This window comes from Halichoerus grypus, chromosome 8 (assembly GCF_964656455.1).
Source record: "Halichoerus grypus chromosome 8, mHalGry1.hap1.1, whole genome shotgun sequence".
Lineage (NCBI taxonomy): Eukaryota > Metazoa > Chordata > Mammalia > Carnivora > Phocidae > Halichoerus > Halichoerus grypus.
This window is the reverse complement of record NC_135719.1, coordinates 116,965,900-116,993,841: the sequence shown is the minus strand read 5'-3', so window position 1 is coordinate 116,993,841 and position 27,942 is coordinate 116,965,900. Positions and strand designations below refer to the sequence as shown.

General features: G+C 43.2%; 2 protein-coding genes across 3 annotated transcripts; one reads left to right on the top strand and one right to left on the bottom strand.

Moving 5' to 3' along the window:
• Position 1: 1 nt before the first annotated feature.
• On the bottom strand, positions 2-26,734 carry CHURC1 (churchill domain containing 1). 2 transcript variants are annotated; one of them, XM_036120213.2, is made up of 4 exons: positions 26,585-26,734; positions 21,537-21,672; positions 20,006-20,076; positions 2-1,126 (listed from the first exon to the last, which is right to left on the bottom strand). In XM_036120213.2, the coding sequence occupies exons 1-4, from the start codon at positions 26,702-26,704 to the stop codon at positions 1,043-1,045; spliced, it is 411 nt and encodes a 136-aa protein (XP_035976106.1). In that variant the 5' UTR covers positions 26,705-26,734; the 3' UTR covers positions 2-1,042. The 2 variants fall into 2 exon arrangements, with proteins under 2 accessions (XP_035976106.1, XP_035976105.1); XM_036120212.2 differs by lacking the exon at positions 2-1,126 and adding an exon at positions 9,208-11,831.
• Positions 2,278-5,597, top strand: GPX2 (glutathione peroxidase 2). The gene is made up of 2 exons (XM_036120207.2): positions 2,278-2,604; positions 4,936-5,597. The coding sequence occupies exons 1-2, from the start codon at positions 2,383-2,385 to the stop codon at positions 5,284-5,286; spliced, it is 573 nt and encodes a 190-aa protein (XP_035976100.1). The 5' UTR covers positions 2,278-2,382; the 3' UTR covers positions 5,287-5,597.
• Positions 26,735-27,942: the final 1,208 nt, after the last annotated feature.

Sequence of the window (27,942 nt, the reverse complement as noted above, 5' to 3'; positions counted from 1 at the left end):
GATGGAAGAGGCAGAAAATGGGAGTCAGGATAGAATGAAGAAGGAAGGAGTCAAACAAGATGGCACAATGGTAGCCCAAGATCGTAACCTGCACTTTACAGTTTATGGAGAACTTGCATACTTTATCTCTTCCAACCGAACACTCCTATCTGTGCGAGATAAGGAGGGTGATTACACAAATTCAGCTGGTAAGGAAATGTGCCTGAGGGCCTCAAGTAACAGTGGCAGAGTCATGGCCCGAAACACCAAAACTGAAATCTCTGGAGGGAAAAGCTTTAGCATCCGTACTTTTAAAAAATATCTCCATAAGCAATTCTCCTTTGTAGCCAGAGTTGAGAACCACCTACCTAGACTTTTTGCCTACTAAGCCAGCACAGTTTCCAGAACAACTGTCCCTATGGAAAGCCGTGGGAATCCCATACCTGTTAGTTCATGTCCAAAGTAATAAGCTTCTGGAAAGTGGGCTAGTTTGAGGTCAAGTTGGAGACAGAGGTATTTTAAGAGAGCCCATCATTTTTTTTCAATCGTGAAAGGCGAGAGCCTGCATGACAGAGGGTTCTAAGTTGTTCTTAGAGAAAAGGGATGGTGTGGCCCTGAGGAAGAGGGAACCCCCACTTGATCCCCCAGCTCAGGAACTTCCATGGTCTTCCTGGACAGAGGCCCCAGAAGGGCAGCCAATAAGAGGTGTCCAGATGCCCGAGAGTCCTTGGGGAAGCTCTTGGCATGCAGGTGAGTCTGGCAAGTTCACGCTGAAGTTCAGCCCACTGTCAGGGCCAAGTTCTTCTGACTCAGTGGCCTGGTAGGGACATTTATTGGCTGTTTCTAGGAACTCTACCCAGTCCAATTGGGGGACACACTTCATTTGCATTTCCTGCCACCTCTTTTAATGGCCAAAGATTCTATTCACCCTCAAGTAAGGGAGGCTTGTTTTGAGGGAGCGGCCAGTGGGGACATGGGTTCCCACATGCTATGAACAGCCACGGAACAGGCCACAAAAGACAGAAAAGCTGGGCCCTCCCTGGTGAGTAGTTCCTCCATCTTCTCAGCAAATCAGATTCTCAATACCAGCTGCTCCCAAGCCTTGCTTATTCTTCGTTCTAGAATACAGTTCCCAATGGACGCGTACCTGTGAAAACACTCTGTAGTAAACAGTTGCATTGTTATTCAAATAACACTCCCAAAATCCCCAAGCCAGGTCAAGCCTGATTGCCAGTCTTCCTGATGGAGAAATCCTGCCATTTTTTTTTAAAAAATCGGATTTTATCGAGCTGGTGGTGTTTGGAATAATGAAGTGAAGCACTAGGCCTTCCCTTAGGTCCTCAGCTGTCCCGCAGTACGTTCCATGGCTGGTGCTGAAAACCTGGGCGGCTTGGCTGGGTTTAGAACCATAGCAGCTTTGACTCCCTGCACACTCCCTTTGGGGGGGCGGGGGGGGGGGGCAATGAGCAGCACAAGCCTGCCAGGAGAAGTCTTTGGGACCGAGCCTTTGTCTGAGAGGAGGCAGGTGCGGCGCATGCCCTGGGAGTTACTCCCCTGCTCCGACTCCTCACCATCACCCCGGCCCCGACTGACGGCAGCCTCCTGAGCCTGTGGAGGCAGAGTGGAGGACTCATAGTACTGGAGTCGGTGCCATGCAAGGGCACCTTGGGGGGCAAGGGCAAAGGTGCTCTCCAGCGGAAGTAACATCACTCACCGAAAGACTGATCACGACAAACTTCATCTCTGCAGCCTGGGGCGCGCTGAGCCACTGAAAGCCATTATTTCTAGAAAAATCACACTGTCCTCCTAAGGATCCCTTTGATTGTGTGCTTGTGGAAAACAACAGCCAAAGAAAACTATGTGCACAGTCGTATGTATATTTCGGTTATGGTCTGAGTTAAGGGGACATGCCCCCCAATTCTCGTCCTCATCCTTCAGAGCTTGGCAGACCCTGACCTCTCAGTGGCGCAGATCAGAGCTTGGCCTTCAGCCGACAATACACGTCTGTGCTAAGTGAGAACGACTTGCTGGGGCAGGTCGGAGTCAATCCTGCATCCCTCCCTCCCTTTTTTCCTCCCCATTTGACCTTTGGGGCTCTAGTTTCCTGAAAGTAGTAAATTATTCATGTTTGTACATAGATATCAAATTGGCCCTTCCCAGGTTGCCAGCAGGGTGGGGCAGGTAGGTGGCTTTGTTCAGCGTCTGTAAATAGGAGGAGCCACTTCCCTGTAGAAATAGCACCTACAGGTGGGTGACCATTTTTTGCTAAGTCATCCTGGGGATGCTCAAAGCCCCATTGTGAAATCCTTCCTGTCCTTCCAGGCTCCTCCTTCCTCCCCACCCCTATAACAGACCCTGACGTGGGTTCCTGCCACTCTGCAGGCCTCGCTGTGCCCCTTCACCATGGCTTACATAGCCAAGTCCTTCTACGACCTCAGTGCCACCAGCCTGGACGGGGAGAAGGTAGATTTCAACACGTTCCGAGGCAGGGCCGTGCTGATTGAGAACGTGGCCTCGCTCTGAGGCACGACCAGCCGGGACTTCACCCAGCTCAACGAGCTGCAATGCCGCTTTCCCAGGCGCCTGGTGGTTCTCGGCTTCCCTTGCAACCAATTTGGACATCAGGTGAGGGGTGCCTTGTAGTGTACCCAAGGAGGTGGGTTGCCGAAGCTTTGGTCGGCTAAGGCGAAGGGGAGAGGGACTGTGTGTGTCAGAGCGTCTGGAATCTTAGGTATGTTTTGTTAATCTAGGTCTTGGGTACACGTGAATACCAAGAGGAAGGACGTACGGTTCTAACTCTCTGGGCTTCAGCACCAAGGGTGGGGTTTTGTTGTCTACCGTCTTCCCATTATGCTCCATGAGGGCTGGTACCGGGTCTGCTTTTCTCTCCACTGTGGAGAAAGTGCTCGTTAAATACCCGCTGAGTGGATGAGTGGAGGAAATAGAAGATCACCAATCAAACTAGGATGGAACTGACCCGGGAGACCTTAGTTCCAGCTAGACATGGTTCTGCTATTCCATGGCTCTATGCCCTCAGAAGAGTCCCTTGATTTCTCTGTTTTAGTTTCCTTATCTGTAAATGGGGGGACAACGCCACTTATCTCATGGGATAATTGTGAGGTTCAGAGGGTAAGATACACAAAAATAACTTGAAAAATATAAAGTAATATGCAAATGAAAGCAAAAGCAACTGTATTATTTAGGTTGAAGGACTTTATTTTAAATCAGCCGAGGGGAGAATGATTTTGGTGGAAGGCTCAGGGTTTGCAACGTGCTCGGATCTCCTCCGGGCCTCACATGCACCCCTCTATCTCTGATTTTTTCCTTTTTTTGGGGGGTGTGTGTGTGTGTGTGTGTGGCCCATACGGGGATCAAATCTCTGTCTCTGATTACTGGGTCAAGTTCTAGATCTTCAGCCCACACACCTCAAGTTTTTTTAGGGATTCTTCTATTTTCACTTATTATTTTAACAGCACCAGCAGACAGAATGTCCTCAAGTGAACCCTCTAATTATAACCCCCTCAGTTCAATTCACAGTGGCATGAAGGCAAGGAATTGGTTAGCAGAGAGACAGCAGGAAGGCTGAAGTGTCATTGGCTGTGACAAACGTAAGCCCAGACCATCCCTGCTGTCACCGTCAGTCTGTCTCTAGGCTTGGCCAGGGCGGGCGAGAGAACCGGCGAAACCCCAGAGGCGCCTCCACCCTTACACCATCAGGCTAGCTAGTGGCTGGAGGGAATCCATTACCGGTAGCTGGCCAGCCATTTGCATTGAGAGATAAGGAGTCTAATAGAGATCACCTTTGGGCTCAAGATGTCATGATGGCCTGGAACTGACTGTACTGATTGGTTCTAGTAGGTCAGAGGCAAGAACTTTCTCCCACAGGGAGATATCTGACTCTTAGACCCAGGGGGAGGGGTGGAAAATAAGGGTTTCCATGGGCCTTTGGGGGTTGTCAGGGGTGGAGAATGCCAAGTGGGGATAGGACAGGGATGGCAGCGGGGAGGGAAAGACCGGTAACAGGCTCAGAGCCAAAGCCTTCACAGCTGAGTCCAGTGAGTGAGTGTGAGCAGTCTTGGGAGAGCAGCCTGGAAGTAAAAGGAATGATAACTACACATTCACAACCTTTAGCACGCACTTAACTTTCCTTCCCCTGGCCTGTTCCAGAACCCTAAACACTATCCTGTTTAATTCATCCCTGTTGGTCACTGAGCAATTGCATTTAGAGTACATCCATTGTCGTCTCTAACTTACTTCGCCTTTGTGGCACCTGAAAGCCAGACTTCCTTGGATGGGGTCTTCCTTCATCAAAGCTTCCTCCTACTTACACTTCAGATCTAGGACAAGGCAAGAGGAAAGCAAGAAGCTATAAATCCTATCCCTCTAGTCCCCGATTTCACCCTTAGCTTGAGGAAATGAACAGAATAGAGACAGAGGCTATACTCAACACTCCCGTGTAATTAGAAGCAACGGAGGCAAAATCAGGGCAGAGGGAAAAGAAGGTTGTGGCTGGACATGTGTGAGTGTGCGTGTGGGCAATGGAAGGGAGAGTTCTAGGTGGCATCACCTGAGCCGCCTTTTCCTTTCTTTCTACTGCCCTGAACTCAAGGTTCCTTGAAGTTTCAGACAGATACCCTAAGAACTGTTCAGGGCAGTTTAGAGAGAGAAGCAACAGGTCGAAAGTGCTAAATCATTCACTGTAAGAACAGCCACGCTAGGAACTGCAACAATTTTCAGGAATGGCCTAGCAAACCATTAAACAATAGCTGTGAGTGGGGAATCTCCCAGTCAAGAGTAAGGCAAAGGCGGTGAAGAAGGAAAAAGAAAGAACAGAGTCAGGGGAGGGTGGAGGCTACACAGAAAAGAATGATCCTGGGAAGGGAGGGTGAAGGATTTTTGTGGATCCTTCATTTTCCCCTTCCCTCTTCCATGCTCTTTGTCTTTTTCCTCCCCCAGGAGAACTGTCAGAATGAGGAGATCCTGAACAGTCTCAAGTATGTCCGCCCTGGGGGTGGATTCCAGCCCACCTTTACCCTTCTCCAAAAGTGTGAGGTGAATGGTCAGAACGAGCATCCTGTCTTCGCCTACCTGAAGGACAAGCTCCCCTACCCTTACGATGACCCATTTTCCCTCATGACCGATCCCAAGTTCATCATTTGGAGCCCGGTGCGCCGCTCGGATGTGTCCTGGAACTTTGAGAAGTTCCTTATTGGGCCGGAGGGGGAGCCCTTCCGCCGCTACAGCCGCACCTTCCAGACCATCAACATTGAGCCTGACATCAAACGCCTCCTCAAAGTTGCCATATAGACACGAGCTGCTCGGCATGCGGATCTACTCCATCCCGCCCCTGGTATCTTTCCTTAGGGTCAGGGTCTCCTGCAGGAGACACTGCTGGACCAAAGCTTCCCCCTGAAGAGCCTTGCCCTTCCAGTCCCCCTGTCTCCCTTCCTTCCCCCAACCTCCTGGTTGGTGATTCTACTTGGAGCTCCAAGGCTTGGGTGGCTCTGGGCCTTCACAGAATGATGGCACCTTCCTAAACCGTATGGGCGGTGTCTGAGAAGTGTGAAGGGCTTAGAGCCAGCCTGCTAGATGTGTCCAATAAAGGGCAGGTAGGCAAACGGCCAGGCTCTGTGTCTTCTTCCTTGACGGAGGGTAGAGGGATGGTACAAAACCACAGGTGGGACAGAGAGCTGGCAGCACACAAAGGCTTGATAGAGGGAGGCTCTGACCGGGGGACGCCCTAATGACTCTTGAGAGCAGACTCTGGCTAGGGTCTGTGGTGGCGGGTGGAGGTGCAGAAGTGTGAATTGTATTGTTACTTGATGGCTCCTCCAGAACGGAGGATGGGGGCGTGCTCGGAGGTGGTAATGTGAGGTAAAGGAGAGGACTAGACAGTGGGCCTTTCAGCGGAGAGTACTGGGAGGTTCGTTAGAGGACTCCAACCAGGAAGATGTCACTATCATCACAGGTACTGGGCCAGCCAAGCATTAGCTGCACTTTGAGTTATTGCTGGGACATAAATTTGGTCAACTTTAACTGACAGCAAGGGTATGGAGGGTGCAGTTCCTGGGAACACAAAGAGTACTTATTTTCCTGGTCACCTGGCTGAGTCACATTTGTTTTTGATCCTTTGCTAGACCGACTCCCTCCTTTTCACAGTTCACATGCTACCCTTGTCTTTCTCAAACTCACATATTCACAGATCCAGGCACAAGACAAATCAGTGTAGGCATGAATGATTGATTTCATTTTTTCTTCCATGAGGGTGGGAATGGAAAAGGGCCTCCCTTTAGACAGTCTGACTATTCATAACCTGCCAACAGGACAGCCCTTCTCTGTGAGAACAGGGTTCTGCCAGTTGGCTTTGTAAGGACGGTGACCCAGATTCCTCAGCAAGTACAGGCAGACTCCAAAGGCACCAACACCACGAAGGCCAGGTCCTATCATGTTCTGGAAAAGACACCTGCTGAGAGGCCACTGCCCTGTCACTTTGCCTCACAAACCTCTTCCTGGAAACTGCCCACTTCACCTTTCCTTTTTTGACCATTAGTTGGAACATTTTAACTTTCCTCACTGAAGCCCCGAAGGGACAGTTCTCCAAACTGGACACACTGCTTACGAACCCCAATGCTGAGGGGGAGATCCCTTTCCTGTGGTGTTCCCATAACTATTTTCCAAGCACCTGCATCATCTGAGAAGTCAATGTGGAATAGACTGTCTGACCTTCAACTAAAGCCATGCCTTCCATGGTGCTTTATTTCAAAAGGGGTAACCTGAGCATTACAGTGGGAATCCCCTGGCACCCTTTTGCAGGGCCTTCTGCTAAATTAAGGCTACCCTTAACTTGACTCTTGAAAACTCAAGCCTTTCAAGATTCCTGCTCTTAAAGCCAACAGCTGGGGTATGGTTTTTGGAGGGCAGGACCAAGCACTGATGTTAGAGCAGTAACTGCAGAGACAAATCACTTCTCTGAAGAAATGAAATACAGAATTCATACTGGATGCTAGCATGATTTGTTCACCATCTCCATAGTGCTAAAAGGCTGTTGCTTTGTCTAGTAACAGAGCAGCTGTCCTGGATGTTGGCATTATGCCACAGGCAATTGAGGGCTGATATGCCAGTAGATGTGTTGGGTCTTTCCCATGAGGCTCAAGTTGAAGGAATTATTTTAAGATTCCCAAAGGATAGGGAATTAACAGTCTAAGTGATTTTGCAGAGAGTCAACAAGGGCCATAATGCTAGGAAAAGGGCTCCTCACTTGGGCAGGGAAAACGCTACATGCTTCAGAAGGGACCTGACCAGTCTGGCTCAGGAGGGAACAGGGAAGGCAGGACTGGAGGAACTTCTTTTACGAGGACGTTCGTTTTTACTAAATCTTTGGTTGTGCTGTTGTTAAAATGAAGAGAAGTGAGAAGTGTTTCCTTTATTCTTCATCTCGTTTGTCTCCCTTTACATCCTCAGAAGTATCAGCTTATGGTCATAAACAGACTCGGCAAAGCTTAATATAATCACCCACTTTCAATCTTTTAATCAAACTTCCCTAGGGGCACTCAGGAAGTAGGAAGGTGTCTCATCAACAAGCTTTTCCAGAGAGCTGAGATAATGCCACTCGATTTAGAGGAGGGACAGAGACAATCACTTCTCTGAGGGCTCTAACAAAAAATAAAGCTTGGGGTTGGGGCGCCTGAGTGGCTCAGTCGTTAAGCATCTGCCTTCAGCTCAGGTCATGGTCCCAGGGTCCTGGGATCGAGCCCCGCATTGAGCCCCACATTGGGCTCCCTGCTCGGCGGGGAGCCTGCTTCTCCCTCTCCCACTCCCCCTGCTTGTGTTCCCTCTCTCACTGTCTCTCTCTGTCAGATAAATAAAATCTTTAAAAAATAATAATAAAGCTTGGGGTAAATGATTTTAGGGAACCAAGGTACACAGACTGAAATTTATTATTTCTATGACTATGTTCCCACGCTATACCTCCTTAGTTTCAGAAGCACTGAGCCAAAATCTAATTGGTGATTTCAAATCTGATTTCTTATAATCACCATCACAACTGTCATCCAAACTATCATTTATTATTTACTACACTCACACACTGCATAAGTACTTTATATATATTAGGTTACTTAATTCTCATACTGACCCTATGAAGAATTTTTCTCTCTGTTTAAAGGTAAGTGAACAAGACATATGCCAAGGACAAAGAGCTCCAAGTAGCAGAGCTGAAAGTTAAACCCAGGTCAGTCGACTATAAAGCCTGTACTCTTTTTTTTTAAGACTTATTTATTTATTTATTTGGGGGGCGGGTAAGGCAGAGGGAGAGGGAGAGAATCTCCAGCAGATGCCCCACTAAGCACAGAGCCCAACATGGGGCTTGATCCCACAACCCTGAGATCATGATCCGAGCTGAAATCAAGAGTCAGACGCTTAACCGACTGAGCCAGCCAGGCGCCCCAAAGCCTGTACTCTTAAATACAACACAACAGTATTTCCCTCCACCTCAGAGTTCCTTCAGAAAGACCACTGATAGCTGCCTGTACACAGCACTGCACAACTTAAAAACATTTTCACTTACGTTATATCATTTGATTTAAAAACTCTGTGCGGGAGGCATGATTATTTCTATTTTTCCACTGAAGAGCTGAGGTGCATATAAGTTACCTGCTCAATGTCCCAACATGAGCAGGTGGCAAAGCTCATTGTAGACCTAGGTCTCTTGGTTTCCCTTCTATCCAACCATACTGTACCTCAAAATAGGGACTGTACTACAGTCAAGAAACACACAACCTAAAATGGAGAGCCTCAAATTCAGTTAAGTAACTTAACCTTGCTCACAAAAAAAAAAGAATGAATCAAAGAATTCTTGATAAAGAGCAGCGAACATACACTTCTTAGTAATTCCTTGTAAGTAACGAACCATATCTGGTTGTGCCCACAATATATCATATATCAATTAATTAGTACTGGGAGAAGCCAAGACCATTTGAGAAAGACTGGGCCAGCTAAAACAACAAAACAAACATGCTGAGCTTTAACTCCAAAAGCCTAAGTATGCAGACTCCAGATATATACATCATGGAGCAAGTAGACAAAGAACGAGGTGCCAGGACAAGCCCACTTTCCCAATTACATCTATAGATGATTCCTTTTCTTTTTTGTATCTCAGGAAGGAAAGTAAACTGATATTTTTGCCTGGCTCCCCTTTATTTGAACAGAAAAATTTGGATTCAGTAGAACTGGGTTCAAGAGGTCTTTATTTGATTAGATCCACAGAAGAATTCTAGAAAATAAAGTGTCACAAAACACAGCATAAAGTTGGTTTAATAATGACAAATGTGGATAGGATCTTATGTTTCAAGTTTTGTAATATATAGTCCAAAACAGACAATTATACAGCCTATAATAGACGAAGATATCAGTTGGGGCTTATAAATCATACTCGAGCTCCAAATGACTAAGTTGGAAGCATTAGCAAACTCCAAGAAGGGACAATTCAGAGGCTATAATGGGCTTAGTGCTGCTATTTAAAGTAATGAAGCATTTTCTCTGCTTTCTGGATCCATTTCACCAAACGATTTCCTCAGCAGGTCAGATATAGATTTGCAGAAAAGTGGAAAACATTTTCCAGGAATAACACAACTGATCCCTAAGGAGCAGATGACTTAACTTTTCTGAATAACAAATCTTGGTCTGACATGCCTAGATTCCTCAGAGTGTTGTCGCTGACATCCTCAACTTCTTCCTCACCTTGCCAGACCTTTATACTTCCTATGTCGTGAACAACAGTGTTGAGATGGAGTCACTGTACTAGTTGTGTGACCTTAAGTTCCTTAACTTCTTTGTGCTTTAGTTTCTTTGGCTCCAAAATTGGGATAACAATAGTACCTACTTCCTGGAGTTGTTAATGAGGATAAAGTAAGCATTTAAAAAGGCCTGGGCACATAGTAAGTACTCAATAAACCTCAGCATTATTTTTTTTTAAATTTATTTATTTGACAGAGAGAGACACAGTGAGAGAGGGAACACAACCAGGGGGAGTGGGAGAGGGAGAAGCAGGCTTCCCGCTGAGCAGGGAGCCTGATGCGGGGCTCGATCCCAGGACCCTGGGATCATGACCTGTGCCGAAGGCAGACGCTTAACGACTGAGCCACCCAGGCGCCCCAAACCTCAGCATTATTATTATTCCTGTTATATAACAAAATTTCCCTGGTATCAACAATGGACACTTTACTTTTTCCCCTTATAAGCAAAGCTTTAGTTTAGAATTTCCAAATTTCTTAGATATGAAGAGGAAACAATTTTGTTTCTAACGTCTGACCCTTTAAGTTTTGGTCTTAGAAGAACTAACCAAAGCCATCTCATTGCATATAGTACTTTATATGCTTTCTAAAGCATTTTACATTCATTATTCATTTGGATCTTCTAACAATAAATTTTTATTAGCCCAATCTAACAGAAATGGGACAATAAAGATGAGAGTTATGCTTTGCTTGATGGTTATACTGCTACCAAGTGGCAGAGAGAACTAAATGCCAGGTTTCCGATACCCAAGCCAGTGTTCTTTCAACTATACAAGGTGAGACAGTCTAAGATTTCTTTGGAGCAGTTGAAATCATCCTATTTACATATATTAATTAAAGCCCACACTTTATTCAGATTTTGCTAGTTTTAACCCAATGTCCTTTTTCTGTCCTAGGACACTTCGTTACATTTAGTTGTCACGTCTCTTTACACTCTTTTTGGCTGTGCGAGTTTCCCAGACTCGTCTTTATGGCCTTGACAATTCTGAGGAGTACTTGTCAGTTATTTTGTAAGCTGGCCCTCAAATGGGATTTCTCTGATGTTTTTCTCATGATTAGACTGGGGTTATGGGTTTGGGGGAGGAAGACCACAAAGGTAAAGTACCCTTTCAACACATCATATCAAGGGTACATGCTATTATCGATAGGGTTATCATTGAGGATGTTAATCTTGGTCATTTGGTTGAGCTAGTGTTTGTCAGGTTTTTCCACTGTAAAGTCCCTTTTCTCCCTTGGCACACTCTACTCTACTCTTTGGAAGGAAACTGCTATGCATAACCCACCCTTAAGGAGTGGGAAGTATCTACATATATTATTTGAAATTCTTCTGCATGTCTATTCTTCCAATCTTTGTATTTATTTTTTTAATTATTTATATCAGTAATGACGCATGAATATTTAGTGTTTGGGTTATAATTCAATACTACTTTATTTTGTTGCTGAAACTATTCCAACTTCAGTCACTGGGAGCTCCTTCAGTTGGCTCTTTTGTCCCTTTGACATACTCCCAATCATTGTGTTTTATGGGTTTGTTTTTTGGTTTGGTTTGGTTTGGTTTTTTGGGTTGTTTTTTTTTTTTTTGGCACTTTCCTTGTTGCACAAAATGCTCCAAGCTCATCTTGTATATTTACTGCCCCAGTCCTAGAATCAATCATTTCTCCAAGGAGCCCTGGTTCCTTTTATTGGAACTAAGACCTGGGCATTAGGTATGCTCCCATTCTAGTTTTATTTTCCAGCCACGTAACTTCTAATAGAGATTCTTCATTCTGATGTGAACTGGGAACTTTAGCAGAAGAGCTCAGCAGAAGAATACAATCCCCTAATTACTTTTTCTTTCAAAGGATAGTTAAGTCTAAGCAGAAAAAAATACGCAAAATAATTTCCATTATAAACAAAGTAAGACAAACCATGAGGCTTGCTGTATTGTAAACCAATACAACATAATTACTACAGAACTGCAGAAGGATCCTAGAATAACAGAGTCATTTGTCGAGGGTCATCAGGGAGAATACTGATAGTATCTTCAGCTTTGCCACATAACAGACACAGCATGGTGTACTCCTAGAATAAGATAAAGTGCAAAATTACATTGAGGAATAGGGAGAAAGACACTTCATAACTTACTCTGGTAAAGCTATTCTCTATAAATTGGAACGGATATTCCTTCTGCACATTAGATCCATTTCTTCAACACCTATCAGGGATGTCTTAGGTTTATTCTGTGTATCCTGGAGTCTTTTGTTCATGTAAACTGAATACATGCTGATGCTCTATTTACAATGTACACAAGAATGTCATCTTGGAAATGCATGTTGGACTTAAATGTTATATACATATAAATGTTATAACATGGACTTAAAACACATATTGGGCTAGGGGAACCTGGGTGGCTTGGTCAGTTAAGGGTCCAGCTCTTGATTTCGGCTCAGGTCATGACCTTGGGGTCGTGAGATGGAGCCCCACATCAGGTACAATGCTTGGCGTGGAGCCTGCTTAGGATTCTCTCTCTCCCTCTGCCCCTTCCCACCTTCCTTAAAAAAAAAAAAAAAATCCAAACACATACTGGGCTTGATTAGTGCTGCTATTAATTATTTGAGAGAGGGTGTGCATGTGCACATTAATGGGGGGGTGGGGGGGCAGAGGGAGAGGAAAAATCTTTTTTTTTTTTTAAGATTCTATTTTATTTATTTGAGAGAGCGAGAGCACAAGAGGGGGTAGGGTTAGAGGGAAAAGCAGACTCCCTGCTGAGCAGGAAGCCCAATGCAGGACTCGATCCTGGGACTCCGAGATCATGATCTGAGCCGAAGGCAGGTGCTTAACAACTGAGCCACCCAGGCGCGCCGGGAGAGGAAAATTTTTTTTTTAATTTTTTATTGTTATGTTAATCACCATACATTACATCATTAGTTTTTGATGTAGTATTCCATGATTCATTGTTTCTGTATAACACCCAGTGCTCCATGCAGAATGTGCCCTCCTTAATACCCATCACCAGGCTAACCCATCCTCCCACCCCCCTCCCCTCTAGAACCCTCAGTTTATTTTTCAGAGTCCATTGTCTCTCATGGTTCATCTCCCCCTCCGATTAGTCCCCCCTTCATTCTTCCCCTCCTGCTATCTTCTTCTTTTTTTTTTTTTTAACATATATTATATTATTTGTTTCAGAGGTATAGATCTGTGATTCAACAGTCTTGCACAATTCACAGTGCTTACCATAGCACATACCTTCCCCAATGTCTATCACCCAGCCACCCCATCCCTCCAACCCCTCACCACTCCAGCAACCCTCAGTTTGTTTCCTGAGATTAAGAATTCCTCATATCAGTGAGGTCGTATGATACATCTCTTTCTCTGATTGACTTATTTTGCTCAGCATAACACCCTCCAGTTCCATCCACATCATTGCAAATGGCAAGATCTCTCTCATTCCTTTTGATGGCTGCATAATATTCCACTGTATATACAGAGAGAGGGAAAATCTTAAGCAGGCTCCACACTCAGCATGGAGCCCCATGGGGTGGGGTGGGGTGTGCTCAATCTCACCATCCTGAGATCATGATCTGAGCCAAAACCAAGAGCCAGATGCTCAACTGACAACCGCCCAGGTGCCCCTAGTGCTGCTATTTAAAGTAGTGAAGCGGGGCACCTGGGTGGCTCAGTCAATTGAGCATCTGCCTTTGGCTCAGGTCATGATCCCAGGGTCCTGGGATCGAGCCCCACACCGGGCTCCCTGCTCAATAGGGAGCCTGCTTCTCCCTCTCCCACTCCCCCTGCTTGTGCTAGCTCTCTGTCACACACAAATAAGTAAAATCTTAATAAAATATGGGGCGCCTGGGTGGCTCAGTTGGTTAAGTGTCTGCTTTCGACTCAGGTCATGATCCCAGGGTCCTGGGGTTGAGCCCCGTGTCGGGCTTCTTGGTCAGTGGGGAGTCTGCTTCTCCCTCTCCCTCTGCCTCTCTCCCTGCTTGTGCTCTCTCTCTGTCAAATAAATAGTTTTTTTAAAAAAATAAAATAAAATAAAGTAGTGAAGCAATTTGAGTGTGGGTCCCTAAGGACAAATTCCTATTCTAGAGTTGCTCCTTTCTAGATTATTTAAGACTACTAAGCAACAGAAATGATTTTTTAAAATGAAAGAAAGATCCCAAACTAAAACAACTATTTTTATCTACTCCAGGAAAATAAACAATTAAGTTAAATCTACTTGTATGTCATGCCTCATATTTAGATAGCTAGCTGTCTGGATTTGATCTATTTCAGGAGTTTATGTTTCTTGGGCTTAACAAATGTCCAGGCTGATAAAAAAAAAAAAAAAAGAAAGAAATCTTGTCATCTGCAATGACATGGATGGACCTAGAGAATATCATGCTAAGTGAAGTCAGTCAAAGAAAGACAAATACCATACGATTTCACTCATATGTGGAATTTAAGAAACAAAGCAAATGAGGAAAGGAAAAGAGAGACACAGACCAAGAAACACACTCTTAACTACAGAGAAGAAACTGATGGCTACCAGAGGGGAGGTGGGTGGGGGAAAGGGGGATGGGGAAAATAGGGATAGGGGATTAATGAGTGCACTTGTTCTGATGAGCACCGGGTGTTGTATGGAAGGGTTGAGTCACTATCTTGTACACCTGAAACTACTATAACACTGCATGTTAATGATACTGGAATTAAAATTTTTTAAAATGTCCAGGCTGGTGATGGAAGAGATTTTGTTTTAGGGAAAACTCCTATGGCAAAGTCCTGTTTTTACAGTTATCCCCTTCTAGAATATTTAATATGGGTCATAAACTATACACACATATTTCCTTTCAAACTTTTGCTTAAAAACTTTCTTACCTTCTTTAGGAAAACAAACTTAATGCTAAATCTGTTAGTACTTCCACACTTCAAACTGAGATTGTTAGCTGTCTGGGAATTGGTCAGTCAAGGCAGTTTGTGTTTCATGAGTCTGGATAGTCACTAGACAAATGGTCACAGAGATAAACAATGACTATGGTTCAGAGACTCAGAACCCAGACAAGTGCATTTCTGTTTCCTAGAGTGAGTTCAGCCAGGGAGCTTAGTTGTGGCAAGAGAAAGATTGTTTCTTAAAGACCACACTTAATTTCAAGGTCTACTCTACACACACAATAGAGATAAATAGGGGCTAAAGCTCAGAGGACAAATACAGGTCTCATAAATTAAAAAATGAAATAGGGGCGCCTGGGTGACTCAATCAGTTGAGTGTCCAACTCTTGGTTTCGGCTCAGGTCATGGTCTCAGGGTCATGAGATCGAGCCCCACGACAGGGTCTGCACTCAGCAGGGAATCTGCTTGAAGACTCTCCCTCTGCCCCACCCCCCCAAAATAAAGAAATCTTTCTAAAACAATGAAATAAAAATCCACCCTCTAAAAGACCTGTACAAGGTCTTTTACTGCTCTCAAATACTTCTGCTTTCACCTGCCAGACATTACTAGTAGGATGTGAACCTCTCACTGGAAATGAAGAAGAAAACAATAATAAAGTCAAAACGGTATAATGTGTGAAGCTAGACAAACTTCTGAGTTTTCACCCAATCTATCCATCGACAAGTTTTTATTAAGTGCCTAAATGCTCTGCAATGTGCCAGGTGCACTGGCAGACATGAGAGAAGGCAAGGACAAGGTCTGACCTTGCAAAATTTACAGTCTAACTTGAGAGTAAGAAAAAACCTAACACGTGGTATAATCTGGAAAGTTTTTTAAATAAGTAAGACTGATTACACTTGAAATCTTTAATTTATAGTTGGTCTGGAATCCAAATTTCACTGTAGGTCAATTATTTGTAATTCAAAAGCAGTCTCCCATAGAAACAATGCTGTACACAGCAGTTAGGCTTTCCCCAGGAAATTCCAGGGAGTCTTTCAAACTCATACTGTAGAAGTACTGTAGAATCTAACCATAAATCACAGTGTTTCTGTGGGAAAACAAGTCTAGAATTCTAACTTGGAATGTCAGGAACACATCCCCCTGTGCTGCCAGGATCAGGACACCTTTTATCAAAGCTGGCCAAGTTGGGACAGTAAGAATTCCCCCCCAGGGCGCCTGGGTGGCTCAGTCGTTAAGCGTCTGCCTTCGGCTCAGGTCATGATCCCAGGGTCCTGGAATCGAGCCCAGCATCAGGCTCCCTGCTCAGCGGGAAGCCTGCTTCTCCCTCTCCCACTCCCCCTGCTTGTGTTCCCTCTCTCACTGTGTCTCTCTCTGTCAAATAAATAAATAAAATCTTAAAAAAATAATAAAAAAAAAAGAATCCCCCCCCCCCCCCCCGTCATTCATGGAAAACCTCAAAGGCTCCACCTGGGCAAAGCACGGGGATAGAGATTTGGAAGGAAGGGTGGAGTGTGTGGGATCACCTTTGGGAAGACCAGATCCTCTGCTTTATTCTGAGGGGCCCACGGCCCTTTTCTTCTATTATTACCTATTAATTCTGACCCCAAGTCCTCTCCTTCCCTAGTCCACAGAGGAACAGAAGGCAGTCTCACAGTTCCCCTTTGGTTTCCTGAGGCAAACACATAGTCCTTTCAGTGGCTTTTAGGGTGATATAAAAAATAAAGGATATCTATAATCTTTATAATGTATTTTCTGTTTAAACTCTGTACTTCTATCTCCCCCCCCCACTTGTGCCATTAGAAAATCTCACTTTAACAATGATATTGTGGTTATTTTTTTTATTTTTTATTTTTTTAAAGATTTTATTTATTTGACAGAGAGAGACACAGCGACAGAGGGAACACAAGCAGGGAGAGCAAAGGGAGAGGGAGAAGCAGGCTTCCCGCGGAGCAGGGAGCCCGATGCGGGGCTCGATCCCAGGACCCTGGGATCATGACCTGAGCCGAAGGCAGATGCTTAACGACTGAGCCACCCAGGTGCCCCGATATTGTAGTTATTTTAAAAACAGAATTCTTATCTTTTAGAGATGTGTACTGAAATATTTACAGAAGTAGTGAGTGATATATTTGGGATTTGACTCAAAACAATCCTGTAGGGAGATGTGGGAATGGTGAGATACAAAATAAAGCAAACTGAAGCTGGGTGGTGGAGGTTAAAACAGTGTTCTGCCTACTTTTGCCCATAAGACATTTAAAACAAAACATTACCAATGTGGGAAATCCCACCTTGAACCTGAACTACTGCTAAAGTGAAACAGGTGCTGGGGTAGGGTGGGGACGAGGAAGTAGGCTGTCCAAGCTGAGAACAAAGAGTTCTTGTGTCCCTCAGGTTGAGAAGGAAGTTCCCAAGCGGCTATTCACATGAGTCAGGGGCCACTGTAGGTACAAGAATGGGCTGGACTATCAAGAGCAAGGAGGAGGGGTGCCTGGGTGGCTCAGTCGTTAAGCGTCTGCCTTCGGCTCAGGTCATGATCCCAGGGTCCTGGGATCAAGCCCCACATCGGGCTCTCTGCTCCGCAGGAAGCCTGCTTCTCCCTCTCCCACTCCCCCTGCTTGTGTTCCCTCTCTAGCTATATCTCTCTGTCAAATAAATATAATCTTTAAAAAAAGGGGGGGGCAAGGAGGAGATAGAATTTAAGTTCTGCTTCAAAGAGGTAAGATTTAGTTGACTTGAAGGTAGAGAAAGGAACTAGTCAAGTCAGGGAAAAAGCACGAATAAGGACAGTGATAGGGAAAAAGCAAGCATATCCTATAGGGAGTAGCGAGAGTGGCAGTATGATATATTTGAGCAAGATTAATTTGACAGCAGTGAGTAGAACTAGAGTTTGGGGGCTGCTGCAGTAATTTAGGTTTGAGTGGGTATGGTCCTTGCCATGAGGTGTGGCAGCAAGGCCAAAAAAGGCAAGAGAAACAAAGGAAGAAAGGAGGGCAGGCAGAGTGTTAGTGTTAAAGAAGTACACTTGGGAGACCGCTGATAGGTTTCAAGTGAGCCTGAGTGTGTGTGTGCTCACTATTTGAGAAAGTAAAGAGAAGGCTCCAGACCAGAGACCAAAGCTCAGGGGAAAATCAGTTAGGGAACAATAGTAAAGGAAACCAGGGAGAAGGCAAAAGAGGACTCAAAATGACTTAAAAAGAAAGAAAAAAGGCTGGCACTATGGACCTCAAGGGAAGAAATCCTTCAAAAACCACAATGGTTGACACAACCAGACCCAGGAGAGATGTTAAAAGAGCTAAGAACTGAGGCAAGGTCATAGCATTCGGTTACATTATAGGAGACCTCTGAGAGAATAGTTTTAGTAAAGTGAAAATGAAAAGCAGTTTGCAGGTGGTTAAGAGCAGCACAGGGAAATGAGGAGAACAGGGTAAAGACCTATTCAAGTAAAGAAGCAAAAGGAAGGACAGAGATGATTAGAAGATGAATCACAGAGGTAACTGAGTGAAATGAAAGGATTTTTAACTTATTTTTTAACAAAAGAAGACTCGAGTATATTTACTGTAAGAAATATTTTAAATCCCAGGAAGACAAAGAAGATGCTGGGTAGAGAGGAGATTGGTGAGGAAATACAGAAAGGGTAGCCTTAGAGAGGAAGGAATAAAAATCTTCCTCTCTGCTGGGACGGAGAGAAGAGTCTGAGGTTGGACAATGCTATGTGTGGTGAGCCAAAGAGACTAGTGGGAAAGAAGAGAAAGGTAAGGTGGCCAGCCCCATGATAACCCCGCAATGAGCAGGTCAGATATTACACTGTAGCTAAAATGAGCTATGGAAAGGCCAAAGCAGTGGTCTAAAGCATCACTTCCAGGAAATGAATCTGACGGAGGGATATAGAATACAGCTGGAGGGAAGCAGATGTTGAGAGAGAAGATGAAGCGTAGAGCCCGGTTTAAGAGTTGGGTTTTTTTCCAAGAGAATTTCACTGACTAGGCATCGTGAATACAAGCCATCCTCCTTTATCACCTTCTTCCTACCCGAGAGTCATTTCTGGGGCAGCTGTGAAAATGGGTGTGTTCAGTCATAAAGGAAAACCAGCTAGACTTGGCTCACCCAGCAGTAAGAGACAATGGCTTCATTACAGCAACCTTAGTACCCATTTAGGGCTCTGAAAAACTCATGGCGGCTTCAGGAGCTTCTGCAAAATGGCTCTAAGCCCCCCTTTCCCCTCATGGAAGGACAGAGTTGCTCCTTTAAGTCCATGATATGCTCCTTCCCCTATTTGGCCACTACTCATTCACTGAGATCTTGATTTTTGCCCTAAGTTACACATTACAAACATTTTTCGAGGCATAATTTTTGGATGCTAAGATGTGGTCAAGATGTTGTACAGATTAACCACAACATATCAGACCAGATTCTGACAGGTGAATAAGTGCTTTCTTCTACACTAAAATATGAATGAATGAGAGTGGTTACACTGTAAGATCCTGTTATGGAAGATTATTATTTTTTTCTCATTAAAATCCTACCCAAATTTGAAGGACTTAAAAAAATTCCCCTGTTAAAAGTTCTAACATGATATTTATATCCTATAGATGAATACACAGTTCACTCTAAGTAAGTAACTCAATCTGAAAGCTTGAAAATGGAGGCAGTAAGGGACAGACACAGGTTCCAGTGTGTCCTTATGGTTTCCAGTTTACCCTTGGCTCTGCCCCACTGTCCAGCTTTTCTTCCCGACCATCAGATCTGTGAATCTTCAACAACTCAGGCATATAGTAGCCTTCTGTACAATTCTTCATGTGCTCTCACGATTGTACAAGGCCTCATCCTTATAATACTCTCTACCCTTATGGTGGTCCAGCTTCTTTCCTCCAACCTTGACACATCCATCCTGTCATTTTACTTAATGAATTATATTAAAATGTCTTACCACAACTGAGACTACAGAGTAGCTCGAGTCTACATGTCTACAGGGGAAGACAAAGATAACCTCCTTAATCAGAATTTCCATGCTCAGCAAGTATGGGGGCAGTGGGCAGGCCAACACTTATAAAACCAACAACTGTGCAATTACATAACTGGACAGGGAGAAAACAGGCACAACTGTAACCTCATAAGAACCCACAATGTGCTGTTCTTCATAAACAAACAGGACAGGCCTGAGATATCATTTGTAAGGCATGCATCTTGACTTGTGACTCTTATGGAGACAGGTTTGAACAGATATACTCACGTCTAAAGTGTCTCTCTTAACGTACACAAGTAGAAGAGAAGGATGGTCTCCTTTAATATTTACTAGTACTTCATTTATTAAAACTATATGTAGACTTGAGAACGTATTTTTATTATTCCCCCTCCCCCACAATAACATACCACATTTATACATTTACCTGAAATTCATCCATGATACTGAATGTGTACTCATGCCTGGCTATTACGTGATGACAATTCTTACACAGATCTGCCGAAACACAGAGAGGCTTAAATTATTAAGTCTTGGAAGGTGTCTTAAGACAGTAAAATTTCTATTTTCAGCATGGTATTGCTTTAAAAGAATCTTAACTGATATATTTAACACAGCAGCGGGAAACCCATTATAATATCTACCTTGATAAGAAATCCAAAATCCATCACATAGCAACGCTACATAATGAAGGGCCTCAACTCAGAGATTTAACAGGCATATATTAATTCTCATTCTCAGGACTTCTAGAAACTGTGCTACTAAAAACAATTATAAATAAAAAGCCAATGCTAGACATTAAAGTGAATTTAATAGTAACAAAACACTATAGTAAAAACATATAATAACTATGATTTATTGAGTGCTTACTGTGTGCCAGATACACTTTTAAATACTTTTTATCTGTTTACTTAATCTTCTCAAAACCCAAAGAGGTAGATACTATTGTTACCACCTTTTTAAGGTGAAGAAAAAAAGCCACACACCTTTAAGTAATTAGCAAAACTACTGAGGTAGGAAGTGTTGGAAAAAGAATTCAAACCCATGCATTCTGGCTCCAGAGCTCTTGCTCTTAACCGCTATGTCCTACTACCTCTTTAAAATAGAGTTTAAAGGGTTATGCTTCAAATAAAGAAAAAGGATTATTCTACTTTAGAACATTTTCAATAGTCTGACTCAATTCTAAAGGCTTAGTATCTTTCATATTCCTTTTTAAAAATATCATTATTTGCACATTTATTCCTCATATTTCAGAACATACCAACACACTCAAACCAGGAGACAGGCAAAAAGGGGATGTGAACAGTTTAATTTCTTGTCACCATACCTGGGGACTAAAATGTACATATACTTAATTTACTCATAGAAATTCTTAGAGTGCCAACCTCAGAACTGATTCATTTTTATTATACATAGTTTATTTGGTTCCCCAGTACTGAGGATGAGGAGCAGCACATGAAGGTAGCGCAGCAAAAGAAACAACAGACGGATGACGAGATAGGAGACAAAAAAGGTTATGAGAGCAGAAACAAGACTAAATAAACCGTAACATCCCAGGGTCATTTAGTATGGCAGCAAACAGCCCTAAACACTTCAGGAGCTGTTGGAGCACATCACCGTATTAGACTATAGTAAAAAAAGAAAACTAACACAAACGATCCTAAGGTTAAAAAAAAAAAAAGTCTCTCTTGTTTCAGAAGGCATAAAGACTTTTAAAATAAACAAACAAAAAATGGTACCTGAATCATTAGCTTCAGTTATCTACAAAAGTCACTTACGCAGTCTGATGATGCTAGCATCATCTTTATTTTCCTCTTAAAAACCAAACTAGCAACTCTGTTGCAATACAATATTGAAACAGGCCTTATAAAACACAACATATCAGTGGGTACAAACTATTAGCTTTCAAAAGCTGGTATCTGCTCCCAGACTTGCACGAAAATAAAAAGTCTACTTACGATCATAGGTAACTATTTCTTCTCCATCTTCCTCTTTCAAAGATTTGTTTGTGATCAGCATAAAATCCCGCTTACTGCACACTGCACAGCCTGTAAAGTTCAGCAAGAAAGATCCATTCTCCAGGCAGATGTTACCCTAAAATATTAAAAATAGGAATTTAATTTTCTTCTATTTCAAAACCCTTAGTGAAAATAATTAATAGACTAAAATTTTCTAAAGGCAAAAAAACATGGCCAGAATTTACTTGCTTGAAGTCTGTACCAAGTAATTTTTGAAATTACTAGCTTTCCTCTAGAAGGCTATTTATGGCAAATAAAACTGAAGCAGTGTTAAGCTGTAAGTCTCTGAGGACTGCAACTGTGTTTGAGAGGACTAAATGCAAGTGGATATTTAGAAACTTAATGAAGCTTTAATAATATAAAATGTGAAAAGGAAAAATTAGAAAAATCTAATAGCCAACAATATTAAATGAGGCACAGCACAAAACTAGAATTAAAATTCAATCAAAATGGAAACACTGAACTACTGATAAAAATGATCTTTTACAATGTGATGCTCAGTTGATTGTTGAAATAGCATTTTCTGATGCCTTAAAAAATAACACAAAATAAGCAAACAAGAATAAACTCTCATCTCTACAGATGCCAGTCCTCAAGGGTATGTGTGATTCAGGCAGAGAAGATAAGCTCTGCAATTCATCAGACTGACACCATGGCATTCAAAAGAGAAAGGGATTTGCTTCATCACTAAGAAACTGTAAACAACTTATGCTCCTAGCTCAAGGGAGGTCTTTGCAAAGGCTTACTAATAATTGTTCAGAAAACCATTTTATAAATAATCTAATTCAACCTCATGTCTGACCAATACATAGAGTATTTTTAACAGTTGATGTGACTAAAAACCAATCAAATCAACATTTCTCCAATGCAGCTATGTGCCTGATACTGTGCAAAAGCACTGTGAAGGATTAGAGGATGAGTCACCTCTTTCCTCCTCCGAGGAGCTTATGAACTATCAGGAAGACCAGCTTTAAGTGATGCCACAGTGAAGTCTTCCTGGATTCCCAGCACCACAGTTAACCTCTCCCTTTTGAGTGGCTCCTTGATGCTATATATGAAGGAAGAGATTAACTCTGTAGGGGCGGGGGTGGGTGGAAGCGAAGAAATCAATCTAACTATATAGTTGGGAGATACTAAATCACAAGCACATCAACTTAACTACTGAAGGGGAAAAAAGGCCTTGGGGTTAAAGTATAAATTTCCAGCTACTAAGAACAGGTGCTTTGCTTTGATTTTCTTAAAAATAAACATCACTGAAGTGTAGCTCCTATATAATAAAATCCACACACTGTAAGGGTATAGGTGAATGACTTTTTTTTAGATATATATATATATCAATGTAACCACTATCCCAACCTAGATATAAAAATTTGTCTTCCTAGGAGATCCTTCAGGCTTTGCAGTCTATCTCCAACCCCTATCTCACCTTAGGCACCCCTTGATCCGACTCCTATAAAATTTTATATAAATAGAACCATGTAGTATACTCTTCTGCATCCAGTTTCTTTTGTTCTGTCCATATTAATCATCTATGTTGTTGTACTGGTAGCTCATTGCTTTTCATTGCCGAACAGCATGAATTCAGGTTGATAGACTTTTGGGTCGTTTTCAGCTTGGGGCCATTATGAATAAAGCAGCTACGAAGATTCAGTAAGTCTTGTGTAAACATATACCTTTTTCTTCAGTAAACACCTAGAAATGGAACTGCTGAATCAGATGGTAAAAATATGGTACATACAAACTTTGTAACTGCTCATTAGTTTTCCATTTTCTAGTCCACCAGCACTGTGTGAGTTCCAGTTGCTCCACATCCTCACCCACCTGAGGTACCGTGTCTTTTCTTATTTTAGCTATCTTAATCACGTGGTATCTCACAGTAGTTTTTAATTTGTATTTCCCTCATGACTAATAACGTTAAGCAACTTTTCATGGTGCCTACACGTGTACCTTCTTTTGTGGAGTGTCTAGTCAAGTCTTTTGCCCATTTTTTGAAACTTAGGTTGTTTATCTTATCTAGTTGTAAGAGTCATTGAGTTGGAAGAGTTCTTTATATATCTTAGATACAAATCCTCCGTCAGATTTGTATTACAAATATCTTCTCCCTATTATCGGTGTGCCATTTTTTAAATAATGTCTTCTGAAGAGCAGATAGTTTTGATTCTTGTTAAGTCCGATTCATCAAACTTTTTCTTCCACTATTTGTGTCTGTCTTCTAAGACTAGTATTCCTCATCTGTGAAAAATATCTACCACAAATCTCCAGAAAATTTTATGAAACCAAAGGTAATTATTTATTACCTACTCATTCCGCACTTAGAACTTCTTGATATGCTAATCCATTATTTTTCTGACAATTTTTTGGATGAGTATACTATACCTGCTACCATCATCTCACTGTCCTTTCCTTTGCTAAGCTCAAAGTGGCTTCTGTTCTTACTGCCCTCAGAAATATCACACGACTTCAAAAACTCCCAGAGTTGGAAGGACCTTTCAGATTTCAAATGATCAGTCTCTATTGAACAACGGGAAGAGAGTTCAATTTCTCCAAGGGTTGCCCATTCTGCTTTTGAAAATCTGTTAGAAAGTTCTTTGTTCTGATTCAAAGCCCACAACCCAATAACATCCACCCACTAATGATTTCTAAATCTGCCTTCTGAAATTCCAGAATGACAGCCCTTTAATTATTTTAGAACAGAATAAAGTCAGAAAGAAGTGCCAATGAAAGGCACTTTTCTGGTTTCCCAATCACCTCCATCCTTTTCTCTCTAACTCATCTGTTTGAATTTCACACCTAAACTGCAATCTTGTATTTTCACTTGACTCCTTGGATGTTACATTCTCAATCTTGGATGAAACATGATAAAAACAATCTGACCATGTGCACCCCAATCTTCGTTCTCTCTCCCATATGACTCCAATTTCTGTAATACTTCCAATTTCCCAATTGCCTAGATTTTTTTTTTTTAATCTTTTCCTTTAAGATTTTTATTTATTTATTTGACAGAGACAGAGAGAGACACAGCGAGAGAGGGAACACAAGCAGGGGCAGTGGGAGAGGGAGAAGCAGGCTTCCCGCTGAGCAGGGAGCCCGATGCGGGGCTCGATCCCAGGACCCCGGGATCATGACCCGAGCCTAAGGCAGACGCTTAACGACTGAGCCACCCAGGCGCCCCCCCCAATTGCCTAGATTGAAAACCCTAAGGTCATCTATAGCTCCTCCCTCCATTAAATTGGCTGAGTTCTAGTAATTCTTTCCTTGAGATGAGGTCTTCATTATCTCATGCCTACACTACTGTTGCCATGGCTCCCCAAATACCCTAGGGCTCTCCCTTTTACATTTCCCCCCTACCATAACCTAAATATACAGTCATAAGAGTCATTCTCCTAAATAACAGATTTCAGAATTATTTCCCTATTTGATTTTCTTGATGGATGCCCAATGCCTGAAGTGTAGAATCTAAACTTAATACAACTTTATAAGTCTTTTGATTAGCTCAATTCTTAAGAATCCAACCTAATCCCTTTAATACTCTTCACTACAAACACCTCCCTCGTGTGGTCTCTGGAAAGTGCAGTGTTCATTACTGGATTCATAAAAATTTTCTACACTTTTAAAAAAGTATGAAATAGAACACAATAAAGTATATGAAACATAAATATACAGTATAATGCCTCTACCTACTAGATGTCAGTCGTACCCCCAGGGTGACAACTAAAAATGTCTACAGATAGTGCCAAGTGTCCCTTGGGAGGCAAAATCTCACCTAGTTGAGAACCACTGCTCTAATTAATTCACTTTCATTATTTATTCGTGGTGTTCCATTCTGTGACGGTATCACACTTTTCCAGTGTACAACTACAAAAATCGCTGTTCTGAACATTCTTATACAAGTCTCCAGGAACATATGTAATGCATTTATTTCTCTAGAATGGGAACTGCTGGGTCATTCAGTATGCATATCTTCATTTGATAATGCTAATCCTTTTTCCAAGGAGGTTGTACCATGAGTGTTCTTGTTATATATCCTTCCCCAAAGACTACTTATTACTCAAGATATTAAGAGACAGAAACAACTATAGATTTTCTACCTTCCAATCATTACAAGAATTCTTGTTCTTGTTATATTCCCCAAGCCTCTGGCTCCTCCTTTCCTTCTTTTCTACCCTAGTCACAGCGAGCTTTCAAGTCCCAAATGAAGTTCACCTTCCTTTTGGGAGAACAGCGCTATTTCTCTCCCCTTTCTCAGAATTCGAACAGAATTTATGAACTGTACTACTCATTTTTTGTTAATCACATACTCCGCAGGAGGCAATGAAAGCTGCCTATTTCTTCTTTGGTATCCCTTTCTGGCCTAGCAAAGTAATCTAGCTACACACATAAATGTCCAATAAGTATACTTGAATGAATGAGAGTAAACAAGCTTCGGCAACCTCCCGAGCTTGAGAGGAGCCGAGATTTTTCAAAAAGTAACTGCCAGGAAACCTGAATTCTGGCCTTGGCTCTCCTGTTAAGAGAATGTGAACTTGGGCAAGTGATTTCCCCTCTCTGGGCATTAGTTTCATCTGCAAAACTGCGTTATAACATATGGCCTCAGAGGTCCCTTCCAGCGCTAGAATTCAGTAAGAATTTCACCAAATCAAGCTTGAGAATGAGACCGGGGGGGGGGGGGGGGGCAGGGGGCGTGTCCCTTTGTCGTCGGACTGGATTGGTGGTGGTGGTGGGGTTTCCTTTGTTGTCCCCCCGGAGCTCAAGAGAAGCGGGGTGACGGCTGATGTCAACCGCCAGGGCGGGGACCGGCGGAACGGACGGCCACAGGCCGCCCCCGCCCTCAAGTGCCTGAATACAGCTACGGGGTCACTGGAATGGGCAGAGCGGCTGGGTCGGCCCGCGGCCGGCCTCTCAAGGAAGGCCAGCCGAGGGCTACGAGAAGCCCCAGGGGCTGGCCCCGGGCCAAGGGAGCGAGAAGTTCTCGGCGCCCACTCGCTCACCCGGTTGGGATACTCCTTCTCCACACAGCCCCCACACATCCCGACGCCGTTCCCGAGGACGATCCTCCAGTGCTTCCGGGAAGACGAAACCTCGCGATAGCAAAGGGAAGGTTGCCGCATGCGCCCGAAGTACTCGACCCTGGAGTATTTGCTCTCGGGAACCAACGCGAAGTCTCCGCCCCTTAGCCATTGTTGTTAGGGCAGGGCCTGGTCTCCTAGGCAACAGCGCCAGGGCGCGGAGTGGGACATCGGAAACCTACGCAGGAAGAAGGCGGGACCGTGGACCCTGTGGCGGGAATGCGAAAGGGAGCTCCCAGTGAGCAGAGTTCTTATAGGCGCCCTCCTGAGTCTAGGCTGACAGGCGAGTCACAACACACACGAAAGGGAATGGTTTCGCGCTGCCTCAGCTTACCCCGTACATAAAGCTGAAATTATAATAATTTATATACCTTTCCATATCAGTGAGAGTGATAAATCAGCTCTCGGCAGGTGAATAAGCAATAACCGAAGTATTGGGGAAGAGGCACTTACAGCTCTGCAGAAAATCTCCTAAAACTCCTAAAAAGAACACTTAAAATGTTAATAATAAATGACCATTATTTATCCCATTAGCGGTGGGAAACGTGTTTCTGTGTCACAGAAGCACCTCCGGGGCATGCACACACTATGCAAATAGAAAATGGCAGGTCGATCCTGCGGAGCTGAAAATGCTTTTGATTGGAGCCCTGCCTTTTCCTTTTCCTCCGTATTGAAAGCAACTTACTTTTCACCATAACATAATTCACCTGAATACGAATATCCAAAATCTGTCTTTGTGTTTCTGAACAACCTGTCTTCATCATACCCAGCTACTCCAATGGAGATATTCAATAGGAGCATCAGTATCCTCCCGTAACCCTGCCTATTGGAGTCAAGTCAGTGAAGAAATCAGGGAGCATATGAGACTGTGGGATCCAGATTCTTTAAAGAAGAGATTAATAACTATTTCAAAGTTCATTCTATTCTTGGAATAATTACAATGCCTTCCACTTGTATGACATTTTCAACCTCCCAAAGCGTCCTCATTTCAGCTTCTAATTTTATGCCTTTACAACCCTAGAAGAATGGTAAGAAAAATGCCTCTCCTTTTCAGATGAGGAAACCAAGAAATAAATGGTGAAAGGTCTTATCTGTGGTAACAAAACTGCTAACAGTCACCCAGGACTAGGACTTGGTTCCTATCCTGGACTCAACTTCTTTTTAATACAGTAGCCAGTAGCCACATGTGGCTATAAAGCACTTTTACATGTGGCAAATTTGAACTGAGATGTATTGTCAGTACACCGTAGATTTAGAAGACGGGTTAAAAAAAAATGTAA